Consider the following 14862-nt stretch of genomic DNA (forward strand, 5'->3'; position numbering starts at 1 on the left):
ATATAAGTAAAAAGTTTTATGTTTGCACAAATATTATGTACCCATAACAAATTTTTACTTTAAGTTACAACAATTAATACTATTTTATACATTTACTTTTTATTTTTTTTAGACAGATTCTTGCTCTGTTGCCCGGGCCGGAGCGCAGTGACCTGATCTCAGCTCATTGCAGCCTCAGCCTCCCAGGCTCAAGTTATCCTCCTGCCTCAGCCTCCTTAGTAATAGCTGGGACTATAGGGGTGCACCACCACACCCAGCTAATTTTTAAATACTTTTTATAGAGACAGTTCTTACTATGTTGCCTGGGCTTGTCTCAAAGTCCTGAACTAAAGTGATCCACCTGCCTCAGCCTCCCAAAGTGCTGTCATTACAGGCATGAGCCACCACTCCAGGCCACATTTACTTTTTAAAATACCCTTGTAAGATAACCTTTGATTTTTCATAAGTTTATCCTTTTATTTTAAAAAAATAGTCATTCTTTTCTTAAACGTTACGTTCTTTAAGTTTGAGACTTTTTGAATTTTTCTTTTATTATTTTTTACAGGTTATTCGTACTTTAGATCCTAAACAGAATCAAGGAGCAGCACCAGAAATCCAAGCTCTTAAAAATCAGCTCCAGGAACGAGATCGACTGTTCCACTCATTAGAGGTAATTTACTCTACTGTACAATAAAATAATTGTGTTTTGATTTTAATGTTCTGGGAGCCTTGTTATATTTTACAATTGTGTCCCTGGGTTTTAACAATTAACTTAAGTATTTTATTTATATCGAGTTATTTTATATCTTTACATATTTACATGTGCTTTTTTTAGAAAGAATATGAGAAAACAAAGAGTCAAAGAGAGATGGAAGAGAAATATATTGTTAGTGCCTGGTACAATATGGTAAGAAAATAGTACTTTGGAGCATAAAGAAAAGTTCAATGAATATGTAATACTTATTATATTCCCTTTACTGTAGAAGTCACTCTACCAAATGAATCTGAAAGTAATTGCTATCCTAATATACACTAACAGAATCTTAATGCTATTTCTGAACTGAAAAGCAAATATGAGAACCACTGTAAACAGGGTTAGAGCATTTTGAAAACATTATTTCTAGAGGATAGAAAGATAAATGTCAGTCTAATTTCTGTCCCTCAGAGACTTTATTGTAAGCGAAGGGACATTAATACTATCTAAACACAGATGCAATAGTTTTTGTTTTGTGGGATTATTTCAGTGTCTTTGCAGGATGGTATTTGATTGGGGGTAGTTTATCTCATGGGATTTGGAAAATGTTCACATTGTTAGACCCTGAACCACTGCAGATTTTGAAATTGAATATCCCAACACAAAAACTAATGCTCATGAGCATCCTGGTTGGGATGTGAATACTTATGGATTTTAAAGAGTGCTGCACTTCTTTCAGTATTTTTCCAAGACTTTCTGTCTTCCTTTTGTTTTTTGTTCTTCCCAATAAGACCACTTCTGCCTTTAAAAAATGTTAGTTGGCTGGGCGTGATGGCTCACTCCTGTAATCCCAGCATTTTGGGAGGCCAGGCGGGCGGATCATGAGGTCAGAAGTTTGAGACCAGCCTGGACAACGTGGTGAAACCCCATCTCTACTAAAAATACAAAAATTACCTGGGCATGGTGGCACATGCCTATAATCCCAGCTACTTGGGAGGCTGAGGGAGGAGAATCGCTTGAACTTGAGAAGCAGAGGTTGCTATGAGCCAAGATTGTGCCATTGCACTCCAGCCTGGGTAACACAGCAAGACTCTGTCTCATTAAAAAAAAAAAAAAAAAAAAAAGTTGTCTGACACAAGAAATGGGACCAGATTCCATTTATTTATTTATTTACTTATTTATTTATTTTTGAGATAGAGTCTCACTCTGTACCCTAGGCTGGAGTGCAGTGGTGTGATCTCAGCTCACTGCAACCTCCACCTCCCGAGTTCAAGCAATTCTTCTGCCTCAGCCTCCCAAGTAGCTGGGACCACAGATGCCTGCCACCACGCCCGAATAATTTTTGTATTTTTGGTAGAGGTGGGGTTTCACCATGTTGGCCAGGCTGGTCTCTAACTCCTGACCTTGTGATCCACCTGCCTCAGCCTCCCAAAATGCTGGGATTACAGGCGTGAGCCACTGCGCCCAGTTTCCCCCTCCCCAGATTCCTTTTAACATCCCCCTGTGACCCTGTAGCTCTGTTACTGGCACAGTACCATTGTTTTTGTTTTACAGTTATAATTGATACTGCCTCTTAAAGGTTAGTGTCCCTGGCCTCTGAACACTGTGATTTGATCTTTGTCAAAAATTCATTAAATTTCATTATATATTATTTTCACATCTGTATTTGCCTTGGTCAAAACTGCATATCTGTGGCTGGGTGCAGTGGCTAATGCCTGTAATCCTGACACTTTGGGAGTCTGAGGCAGGCAGATCGCCTGAGGTCAGGAATTTGAGACCAACCTGGCCACAACATGGTGAAACCCCGTCTGTACTAAAAATACAAAAATTAACCAGGCATGGTGGCACGCGCCTCTAGTCCCAGCTACTCAGGAGGCTGAGGCACGAGAATTGCTTAAACCAGGAGGCGGAAGTTGGGATTGCACCACTTTACTCCAGCCTGGGTGACAGACTAAGGCCCTGTCTCAAAAAAAACAAAAACTAAAAAACAAAAACTGCATATCAAAGATTTTATTGCAATTTAAAAACCAAAGAGGAAATCATATCAGAGTTAGAATACTATTATTGACAAATATAGGTCATGCACGGTGGCTCATACCTGTAATCCCAACACTTTGGGAGGCCAAGGTGGGCGGGTCACCTAAGGTCAGGAGTTGGAGACGAGCCTGGCCAACATGGTGAAACCTCATCTCTACTAAAAATACAGAAATTAGCAGGGTGTGGTGGTGGGTGCCTGTAATCCCAGCTACTCCGGAGGCTGAGGCAGGAGAATCCGGGAGGCGGCGGTTGCAGTGAACCAAGATCACACCACTGCCCTCCAGCCTTGACGACAGAGCGAGACTCCATCTCAGAAAACAAACAGATACAGATTTCTTGAAAATTAAAATTCAAAAAATAGAAAAAATAAAACTATATATTTAAGGACATTCTCTGGGAATTAGTCCTGACTTTTAAACTATTTTGTCTCTTCCCTGTCCTCCTGGAACCTTAGTGTTAGCAATCTGGGAGCTCTGCATTTCAGGCCTTATTAATAATTTCATATTACTATTACTATGTTTTGAGACAGGGTCTCACTCTGTCGCCCAGGCTGGAGTGCAGTGGTACAATCTTGGCTCACTGCAACCTCTGCCTCCCGTGTTCAAGCAAGTCTCTGCCTTAGCCTCCTGAGTAGCTGGGATTACAAGTGACTGCCATCACGCCCTGCTAATTTTTATATTTTTAGTAGAAACAGGGTTTTACCATCTTGGCCAGGCTGTTCTTGAATTCCTGACCTTGTGATTCACCCGTCTCAACCTCCCAAAAGTGCTGAATTACGGGCATGAGCCACCCCGCCGAGCCCAGTAGTTTCATATTCTGGATTGATTTTTATGACTTCACATATTGTGTTTCTTATGGAACCAGATTGATTTATTCTGTGAAGTGATACTAAAGAATAGTCCTATTTTTTTTTTTTTTTTTGAATGGAGTCTCGCTCTGTCGCCCAGGCTGGAGTGCAGTGGCATGATCTCGGCTCACTGTAAGCTCCGCTTCCCAGGTTCATGCCATTCTCTTGCCTCAGCCTCCGGAGTAGCTGGGACTACAGGCGCCCACCACCACGCCTGGCTAATTTTTGGTATTTTGTTTAGTAGAAACGGGATTTCACCGTGTTAGCCATGATGGTCTCGATCTCCTGACTTCATGATCCACCCTCCTCAGCCTCCTAAAGTGCTGGGATTACAGGCGTGAGCCACCGCACCCGGCCAGAATAGTCTTAATTTTTAACTTAGAGAGTGAAGGAATAAATCCAAATAGACTCCCAGAAGTTACGTTCAGATAAGTAAACCATCATGCTTACATTCAGAAAGTTCTGCATCTCAGGTAACTTTAAATGGAAATGGAAATGATGAGTGCAGGGAAGAGATATTAAGTAGCTCAGGGAATGCCCTTGCAATAGATTGAGGTCTTTAACCTGTGTGAAGAATTTGGATAAATTGCTTGAAATGTGAAAGTGGAAAAATCAGAATATTTAAATAAAATATAAATTTTAATATATGTAGCCAAATGTATAAGTTAAAGATTACCAATAAACATTTGTCAATTTTATTCAAAACTTTAAGTGCTCTGATTTCAAATTGAGTTTAAAAACATGTTTTAGATTTTTCTTATTTGGAAAATATTATGTATTTGGATTGATAGGATAGACTGAAATTGTATTAAAAATGCAAAGCTGAGGTTGGGCGCATGGGCTCACGCCTGCAATTCCAGTACTTTGAGTTGCCAAGGTGGGAGGATCTTTTGAACCCAGGAGTTCGAGACCAGCCTGGGCAACATGGCAAGACTCCATCTAAAAAAAAAAATGAAAAAAGATAAAATAATGCAATCTTCTTGATTGCTTTTTTCTTCCTTGCTGCCAGCTTCTACTTATGCCCAGCAGTTTACTTGCATTCAGTCATTAGTGAGATTAAACAACAGCTCTTTCATTTTTGTTGTTGTTACCGTTTTTGAGCCAAGGTCTTGCACTGTTCCCATGCTGCAGTACGGTGGTGTAATCACGGCTCACTGCAGCCTCAACCTCCTGGGCTCAAGCAATCCTCCCACCTCAGCCTTCCAAGTAGTTGGGACTATGGGCATGCCATCATGCCCAGCTAATTTTTTTTTTATTATTTTAGAGAGGGGGTTTCTCACTATTTTGCTAAGGCTGGTCTTGAGCTTCTAGCCTCAAGTGATCTTCCCAGCTTAGCCTCCCAAAGTGCTGGGGTTACAGGCATGAGCCACTACCCTGGCCATCTCTCAGTTCTTAATGTTTCTCTGGCTAGGATTCTTCATTGTCTTATTAAATGAGTACCAAAAAACTGCTTTTTTCCTGATCTACTCATAGACTTCTGCCTTTAGTAAGTAGTGTTATTATCATATTCTTGTCATTCCTCCACAGTCAGGGAGTGCCCTGCAGGTTTCCTCCCTCCTGTTAAAGTGCTCTAGGTCCAGCAGTTGCCTCCTCTCCCTTCTAAGCTAGTAGGCGATCCTTCTCCTGTCTTCAAGAAAGACCCCCTTCTCTCGTTTGGGCCCTCTGTTGTGGACTGTAAGGAAGTTTTCTTAATTTGTTTGAGAATACAAGTCTGCCTTGAAGTGAAGAAAAACAGCATGGTGGTATGTACAGTACCTAGTGTGGCTTTCCACCTAAAGAAACAACACAAGCATTTGTGTTTTTCATTCTAAATAAACCCTGTGATTTCCACCACCGGAGTGAATCAACTGCTACCAATCATGCTCTTTTCCTTGGAAAAAAATCACTTTCTACATTTAATTTGAAAGGAAGTATGATTGAGTGTGGGTAATGTCTGTCTCTATCATCTCCTGTATTGTTTGTTGTAAAATCAGACAATTAAGCCTGAATTTTTCCAAAAGAAAATTTGTGCCTAACTGTGGGAACTAAAATGCCTCTATGAGATTTTAATCTATAGTGAGTAGTATTAACATTCCTAATTGTGCTTTATGATACAGTGTAACAAATTTTGCATGATGAAATTTTATTTTGTGAAAGTATGTTCCACTATTTTTTCATTGATTCCTTTTTTTATTTTAATGTTGCAGGGAATGACTCTGCATAAAAAGGCAGCTGAAGACAGACTGGCAAGCACAGGCTCAGGGCAGTCGTTTCTGGCAAGGCAGAGGCAAGCGACCAGCAGCAGAAGATCGTACCCAGGCCACGTGCAGCCGGCCACAGCAAGGTAGAGAAGTCCTGCTGCTCAAACACAGACCCCTGCACCCACAGCATACTTCTGTTACACACAACAACATTTCAGGAAACTCAGCCAGCTTACTTTTTGTTTCTCTTCTGTGTCAATACTTAGTGTTTCTCATTTTGAGGACTTTTTCTCTCTCCCATATCTTTGTTTTAGTTTGTTTGGTTTTTATTTTGTAGTCCTTTCAGTTCTTTTTAATGTGCCAAAAATTTGTACATGTTCAATTAAAAATGTTGTATAATAGTGTAATACTTTTCTTTGTATGAAAATGTCCTCTTCCTCAAAGGTGTAGGATTTGTAATAAATTAGATTTTCTGCCAATAATTGATAATACAATTTATATTCTTTATTGTGCCTGTGTGTTACCATGCTTTATAAGAATGTCTTTGTTTAAAGGGAATTAATCTTTTTATGATGTATTAATCTGTGTTTTCAATTGTTTTCCAAGTACAGTTCAAATAACTTGCATATTTACTATACAAAATGGTTGACAAGTGTTCTTTTTGCAAAGACATAAATACATTGGCAGAGGTGCTAATCACATCTTCCCTAAGGCACCTGGTAGAATTATTTGAGGAAAAAACGAGTTTTCACATTGTTTTATAGGAAATTAAATTTGTCCAAAGATTTGGAGACTATTTTTAAAACATAAATACATAAAATTTCATTATTTCCTGCTATTTTGTTTGCTGGCAGAAGTGAATGTATTGGTGAGGTTATTTTGGGATAAATTACAAAAGAAAAAAATCAGGCACTGCATTAATTTCTTGTTGTTGTTTTGGAATATCTTAGTAACTGAGGATCATTTTCTAGCAATGTGGTTGACATACCTTCAGTTGCTCTCCACATCTAAAAGAGTTTTCTTTCATATATGTACAAGTTATTGGTAGTCTTATTTTTGGGCTGTTTGTTGACTTATGCCCCATGTGTTTTACTTATTCTTTAATATAAACCCTTCCATTTTTTAATAATTCCTAACACTTGACATCTTAATATCAGTCATTAACATTAGTAACTTCTTGTATTTTATATTATGACAGATCTCTTTACGTTTTTTCTCACATCTATCTGCTAGTCCAGGAATTTGTTACTAAATAGATTTTCTTGGGTATTTGGTTGCCTCAAAGTGCTTACATTTGTTAACAGATTGTAAACCACATTTATTTACATCGATGAATGGGCTGTCAAGTAATCATTGTAAAGCACTTTGTATATATAAGGTGCTATGTAAGTGCGAAATATTCATTTAAAAATGAAATGCCCTCTAACTTTCCATATTGACTTATGTATTTGGTCCCAAATTATATTTAAGTCTTTTTTCTTGCAACATAGCCCATTTTTTTAAAGCAAAAAGTTTCTGAAATTAGGTCATGGTATTTTTTGTTTATTTTTAGATAGGTTACTTAATATAGGAGGATGTTTTCTCATGTACTTGCTATTTGGAAGTTCAGGTTTCATTTAGTTCTTTATGTTAAATACAAGTAACCTCAAATCAAGTTAAATGTAATTAAGAATTTTTAGAAACTATATTCAAGTGTTTGATTTTTAAATTCTTTCTTACTTTTTAATAAGAAAGATGACCCAAAAATCAGTAGTATTTGTTTGTCCTCAGAAGCCGTAGTTGAAGAAAGATTTGAGTATACACAGAAGTGGAGCCATACATTATGGCTAATTTTTTACGTTAAGTGCAGAAGTCTGAACACAGCATGAATGCTTCTGCCTGACGAGACCACAAAGCAGCAAGAGTTAGGGATAAACGGAGGTAGCCATGAGTAGAACTGCTGTAGGGCTTCAGGAGGCTACGCAGACCTGATCAACTGGAAAGTTTCCAAAGTAAAAGATTAAAAACTTTCAGACTGTTCTTACCCCTACCTGTATTTCACAAATAGCCTGAGGATCCAACTAATTTTAAGGCAAATTGGGACCAGACATGGTGCCTCAAGCCTGTAATCCCACTATTTGGGAGACCTGGGCGGGAGTGGATCACTTGAGGTCAGGAGTGTGAGACCAGCCTGTCCAACATGGTGAAACCCCATCTCTACTAAATTACAAAAATTAGCTGGGCGTGGTGGCACGTGCCTGTAATCCCAGCTACTTGGGAAGCTGAGGCAGGAGAGTCACTTGAACGTGGGAGCCAGAGACTGCAGTGAGCTGAGATCGCACCACTGCACTCTAGCCTGGGCGACAGAATGAGACTCCGTCTCAATCAATCAATCAATCAATCAATAAAGCAAATTGGGATGTGAGCACTAACCTTGGTAAGTTAAAATTTTGGGAAAATTGTACCTGCAGAATATGATGGATGAAAACAAGAGCCAGGTGCAGTGTCTCATGCCTGTAATCCCAGCATTTTGGGAGGCCGAGACGGGCGCATCACCTGAGGTCAGGATTTCCAGACCAGCCTGTCCAACATGGTGAAACTCTGTCTCTACTAAAAATACAAAAAATTGGCCAGGTGTGGTGTGTGCCTGTAGTCCCAGCTACTTGGGAGGGTGAGGCAGGAGAATTGCTTGAACCTGGGAGGCGGAGGTTGCAGTGAAACAAGATGGCGCCATTGCACCCCAGCCTGGTGACAAGAGCGAAACTCCGACTCAAGAAGAAAAAAAAAAAAAAAAGTCTGTGAACTACTCACTGAATGAATTTTGTTCTGTGAGATGAGAGGTTTTCATTTTCATTTTCTATTTACAGGCCCAGTCCTAATCTCCTACCCATCCACCTACCCAGATATTTTTTTCTCTAACTGGGTTGGAAAGGTGCCAGGCCTTTAGAGGGGAGTTTTACTTCTGAATTCCCCCACCCCGCTCCCTCGAAACGGAGCCTTGCTCCTCACCCAGGCTGTAGTGCCATGGCGCGATCTCGGCTCACCGCAGCCTCTGCCTCACGGGTTCAAGCAATTCTCCTGCCTCAGTCTCCAGAGTAGTTGGGATTACAGGTGCCTACCACCATGCCCGGCTAATTTTTGTAATTTAGTAAAGATGGTGTTTCACCATGTTGGCCAGGCCGGTCTCCCGTGATCTACCCACCTTGGCCTCCCAAAGTGCTGAGATTACAGGCACGAGGCACCGCACCCAGTTGTACTTCTGACTTTTCTTCAGCATCTATTGTATGCTATTATTTTGATGTTGACGTTTATAATTTTCTTATCTTTTTTTTTTTGAGACTAAGTCTGGCTCTGTTCCCCAGGCTGGAGTGCAGTGGTGCCATCTCCGCTTACTGCAAGCTCTACCTCCTGGGTTCACACCATTCTCTGCCTCAGCCTCCTGAGTAACTGGGACTACAGGCCACCACACCCGGCTAATTTTTTGTATTTTTTAGTAGAGACGGGGTTTCACCATGTTAGCCAGGATGGTCTCCATCTCCTGACCTCGTGATCCACCCGCCTCAGCCTCCCAAAGTGCTGGGATTACAGGCATGAGCCACCGCACCCGGCCGCCCAGCCTACATTTATAATTTTCATTCTCCTTTACTGTACCTATAAAATTTAGTATATTAGTTTCATTACATAGGAGAAATTATATTTCTAAACATTTTATGATGTTTAAAAACAAAACAGGCTTTTGTAAAAAAAAAAAAAATAGCTTCTGAATATACTTTAGGTATGAGAAAGCCAAGAATAAAATTTAACTGTAATGGTGGCAACTCCATGTCGGGTGTCTGGCTTTGGACAGGGTTTATGACATTCTGTTTCTCTAGTAATGATTAATGATTCCTCAGGAGATTTGCGATGTTGTATCGTCTATCTGGAAATTTTTTAAAGACACTAGGAACTTTGCCTCATCATGAGTGATGCTGTGCTGTATTTTTACAAACTCCCGCATACAGCACCTTCCTGGGGCCACGTTGGCTTGTGCAGTGGAGCTTGTCCAGGCACCAGCATGGAGCAACTGCAGGGTTGCTGTGTTGGGTTGCAGCACGCTGTCACCACAGTGTCTGAAGTCTTATAAACAGGAAGATGACTTTCTGTTTTCCTTCTAACCAGGGTGAGAAAAGAACTAAAGAATATTAAAACCTAGCATTTATGTTCCACAGTGTGTATTTTTAAAGTTTGTAATCCAGAAAATATAGTAGTGTATAATATCTGAAAAGAGAATCAAGTGTACAATTGTACATATTTTTAAAGAACTTTGAAAAACTCTGTTATATCTTTTACCATTTGTCTATTTGATAGTAATGCAGAAAAAGAAGTCCCTAAAGACCCTGTGTTCCGAAATTTACCAAGATTGACATTTCTATTAGACATCCTTAACCTGATATAATGGTTTTAATTAGATTATTAGACTATAATAAGGATGAACTTGCTGTCTGTAATTTTGTTGAGGTTTTATTGTTAGTATAATAAAAGCTCAACTGTACAAAATTAAGCTAAATGTTATCCAGTCAGAAACATCAGCCTGTGGCTAGTTGCGGTGGCTTACACCTGTAATCCCAGCACTTTGGGAGGCCAAGGCGGGCGGATCACCGAGGTCAGGAGTTCAAGACAAGCCCGGCTAACATGGTGAAACCCCATCTCTACTAAAAATACAATATTAGCCAGGCATGGTGGCAGGCACCTGTGATCCCAGCTACTCGAGGGGCTGAGGCAGGAGAATCACGTGAACCCAGGAGGTGGAGGTTGCAGTAAGCCGAGATTGTGCCACTGCACTCCAGCCTGGGCCACAGAGTGAGACTCAAAAGAAAAAAAAAAAGAAAAAAGGAAAGAAACATCAATCTGTATATTCCAGCAGTTCTCACAGAAGAATGAAAATCCATGCTGGGCAAATAGATCAGTAGTGAGTGATTGTTAAGTGAAAGATGAGCTAGATTGAAGAAAATACATATTTTATTGATGAGCCATTTTACTGTCTCCCCTTCCTTCCTTCCTTCCTTCCTTCCTTCCTTCCTTTCTTCCTTTCTTTTCTTTTCTCGTTTCTTTTCTTTTTGTTTCCTTCCTTCCTTCCTTCCTTCCTTCCTTCCTTTTTCCTCCCTTCCCCTCCCCTCCCCTCCCCTCCCCTCCCCTTCTCTCCCCTCCACTTCTCTCCACTCCCCTCCCCTTCCCTCCCCTCCCCCCGGCTGGAGTGCAGTGGTACAATCCTGGCTCACTGCAACCTCTGCCTCCCAGGTTCAAGCGATTCTCCTGCCTCATCCTCCCTTGTAGCTGGGATTACAGGCATCTGCCACCACGCCTAGCTAATTTTTATATTTTTACAAAATACAAAGAGATGGGGTTTCACCATGTTGGCCCGGCTCGTCTCCAACTCCTGATCTCAGGTGATCCGCCCATCTTGGCCTCCCAAAGTGCGGGGATTACAGGCATGAGTTACTGCGCCAGCCTCCTATCCCCTTTTGAAAAGTAGCAGTTTGGTTTATTCTTGTTAGCTAAGTAAATCGTTTGAAATATTTTTCAGCCTCTCCTGCTCCCTCACAAAAATTCACCTCTTGTTTTAATGATAATAGCATGTTAAAAACTTGGAAGTCTTTATCCCAATACAATAATCATCTTGAAACAAAAATCTAAATTACTTTTAAAAATTATCTTAACTCTGCATTTAGTCTTCTATTATCCAAATGTCTGACTCCAGGATAACTCCAGTTATCCCCAGTTGGATCGTGTGTGATTTATCTGAAAAAGCATCCACAACCCACAGCTAGTGGAAACCCAGCTAGTTTACAGCCATGTGGATAAGAACATCTCTGTTTCTAAAGTGAGAGGAAAGTGCTTGGTATCTTGCTTTTTGCTGAGGGCAAAATAACAACATGAAGACAAAGTGCTTTTTGTTGTCTATTCATGAAACTGTAGAAGAATATTTTGAGTTTTTATTCTTATATTATGAAGGGATTCTTTGCCTAGCAGTGGCCATCAAACTGATGTAGCATTGTACTTCTTAACAGTGAAGCCTGTGTGATACCAAACAGTAGGATGAAAGACTATTCTGAGCAAAATAAAATGGGATGTCAGAATCTTCAAAAATTATTTTATCATTTTTCTATTTTTTCATTTTTATAAATTAGAAGAATTTTCCATTCAATAAGGATAATCTCTCTTCCTACAATTCTGTCAGAATGGCAGTTTCTTTTGGTAATTATCCAACCTAGTTTCGTTACATTTAGAGGTTTCAGGGCTTATTCTTGATAGCTATAATAATGCTTTGAATGTTATATATCATGAAGTTTTTTCTATGAGGAAGGCTATTCTCAATGCATCTGTCATCTAATTTTTACTTTCTATCTATAAAGAATATTTAAATAATAATTGGTATATGTTCCTTTTGCTGAAAATGTTTTATTGTCCAGTTTTAGCACAGAAGTGGTCTAAAGTTTTGCAGCAAATGCTGTTCAGTTCCCAGAAGCCTAAAAAACATAATATGCCACTAACAGAGCTAATTTCCACCCAATCCCTCAAATTACCGAAGTATTAATATTTAGCTTCCTTTCTAGAAAACAAGAGGCAGCACAAATGGCGTGGCATCCATCTCTTTTAAATCACTGATGATTTTCTGGGGAAGTATATGTAGATGATTTTATTTTTTAAATAGCCTTTTATCGAACCAATTCACATGTATTATATTTATGACTATAGAAACTTATAAAACATATTTAATTAATGTTGACTTAAAACATGAGCATCCTTGGATTCTCCACATTGCACTGAAATGATAGAGAAAAGGATGTTCGTTTGAGAAACAAGAGACCTGAACCTAATTATGGCAAGTGTATGAGTTTTGGTGATTGTGGTTATAAATGTTTTCCTATGATAGATAAATATATAGATATAGATCAGGAATTACTTGATGTCTCTTCAGAAGTTTTCTGTTTTCTTATAATTTCCAGTAATACTCTGTAAGACTTGGTTTGCATGCTGTGTGTGTTTGCATGACAATAGAAACCTAAGAACGTAATGGAAGGCTATTAAGGCAAATTCATTCCTAGGAAGTGGAATGGATCATTGGGATAAGAAATAGCTTAATTATAAACAAATATGCAGGCAGAGAGAAGTCCTAATATAATGAAAACTTGGATTATCTAAACAGATGTTCCCAAAGCAATAGTTTGCCTAAAATCCTCTGTATTACATGATTATTCAGTAAAAGAGTAAACAAATATCTAATTTATTTTCTAATGGTCCTTGCCTTCATTGAGTATTAACTAGGCACATAATATAATTGTATATGTTTATTAGTAAAGGGAAAAACACTTTTTTTCATTTTGAGACTGTTTGGCTATTACTAAAGCTCAGAAAGTGATTTTAGGTTGCTAAGGATACTGTGATTTGATGAGATGCGAAGAAATCTGTGGTGACTGAAGATCGTGAGCAACTTGGTGTTATCTAGATCTGCCTTATCTAGTTTGCAAGCCATAGGCTCAATTTTATGTCCCTCTTATTTACACACAGTAGCCCCACACAGTTTTGTTTTAAAAGAAGGCAAAAGTAGACATTTTTAAAGTATACTCAACATTGCGCCATTATGTACCTGATAAAGGTGAAATCAGAGGTGTTCACAGCCTCAAAGTTTGGGCCCATGGGACTATCAAATCTGAATTATATCTACTTAGAGCTTAGAGGAGGATTTAGGTATCATGAGAAAAGCAACTCCTACATGAGAAAAAGAAAACTACCAAAGCATGTTGAGGCTTTAACATGGGAGACTTCCAGGTAGGCATTATCACTTGAGTGGTAACTAACTTGATGAAGGAAAATAATTACTTTAGCAGTTATGTTGTAAAATTAATAAAAAGGACTTGTGTTTATTCTGATATATTTGTCAACCCATGGGTAGTGATTACTCCATGTACATTCTATAGTGTGTTTATTTTATTTAGTGTCTGAATATATAGTCTTTATATAGTATCTTAATATTATTTACTGTTACTTCTAGTCATTTATGTAGTATATTTTACTGCAAAATTTGTAGCACTTTACTAATATTAGATCATTATTTTCCCTCCTCCCCTCTACCTTTCTGGCATTTTCTATTATCTTAGAGTCAGGAATCTAAAGGTGTAAGTCTAGAAATCTGTTGGAAGCTGGGTTGGAGCTACTGGACATGAGTTACTTTTTACATGTCTCTTTAAGAAGATTCTTTTATAATGTAATACTTAGAAGCCAGATCCTTTCAAATGCAAACACCCTTGAAAATTGACGGTTTCTGAAGTTGTATTCATAAAAATTATCCCATCTTACAGTTAGTCAGAAGATGTTCTTACCTTTGGTTTGCCTGCCTCCTGAAATACAAACCTGCAGATTGCCCCTAACTTCAGCAGTGCCTCCGTGACTGCATGTACCTAAAGACAGGAAAGCCAGGTTCCAGGAGCTGTCAAGTCGGAGGATCAGGAAAATGGTGGAGAAGAGGTGACTGGAAAGGCAGGCACTAAAGATGGCAGGCTGCAAAAGCATTCTGAGTTCCCCTGTAACAGATAGGTTTTATGAACTTGGCTGTTTTCTTTTTTCTTTTTTTTTCTTTTGAGTTGGAGTCTCACTCTGTTGCCCAGGCTGGAGTGCAATGGCACAATCTCGGCTCACTGCAGCCTCCACCTCCTGGGTTCAAGTAATTCTCCCACCTCAGCCTCCTGAGTAGCTAGGATTACAGGTGCCCGCCACCATGCCCAACTAATTTTTGTATTTTTAGTAGAGACAGGGTTTTGCAATATTGGCTAGGCTGGTTTTGAACTCCTGACCTCAGGTAATCCACCCACCTCAGCCACCCAAAGTGCTGGGATTATAGGCCTGAGCCACCACGCCCAGTGAACTTGGCCATTTTCTTACATTCATATATAGCAAAGTTTTCAGCTTGTTCTACCAAGAGACTTTCTTTAGGAGCCAGGACTTCTCCGTTTGTAACTTGAGTATATTAATATTCAAATCATAGTTCAAAAATACTGAAATATTTGTTTATTACATTACATAAATATGGACACAATTACTGCCAAAGAATAGAGAGATTTGCTCATAAGAACATTCTATCATTTGTTTTGTTCTGTTTGTAGATGAGA

At 39.2% G+C, this 14862-nt stretch overlaps 1 protein-coding gene across 3 annotated transcripts in view; it reads left to right on the plus strand.

Moving 5' to 3' along the window:
* The window catches only part of HOOK3 (hook microtubule tethering protein 3), a 125310-nt gene extending 119094 nt beyond the window's left edge, over window positions 1-6216 (plus strand). Inside the window, exons 20-23 of one of the 3 annotated variants that reach the window (XR_013397263.1) lie at window positions 545-649; window positions 815-886; window positions 5085-5299; window positions 5744-6216. Coding sequence is in view for 2 of the 3 variants with exons in the window: in XM_015145265.3 (XP_015000751.2) it covers window positions 545-649; window positions 815-886; window positions 5744-5884 (318 nt within the window). In the remaining variant the exon portion in view is untranslated. Of the gene's footprint in view, window positions 1-544; window positions 650-814; window positions 887-3801; window positions 4020-5084; window positions 5300-5743 lie in introns of those variants that run through there. The other 2 variants (XM_015145265.3, XM_077943570.1) reach the window with 2 other exon arrangements.
* Window positions 6217-14862: the final 8646 nt, after the last annotated feature.

The sequence above is a fragment of the Macaca mulatta genome, chromosome 8 (genome assembly GCF_049350105.2).
Source record: "Macaca mulatta isolate MMU2019108-1 chromosome 8, T2T-MMU8v2.0, whole genome shotgun sequence".
NCBI classification, from domain to species: domain Eukaryota; kingdom Metazoa; phylum Chordata; class Mammalia; order Primates; family Cercopithecidae; genus Macaca; species Macaca mulatta.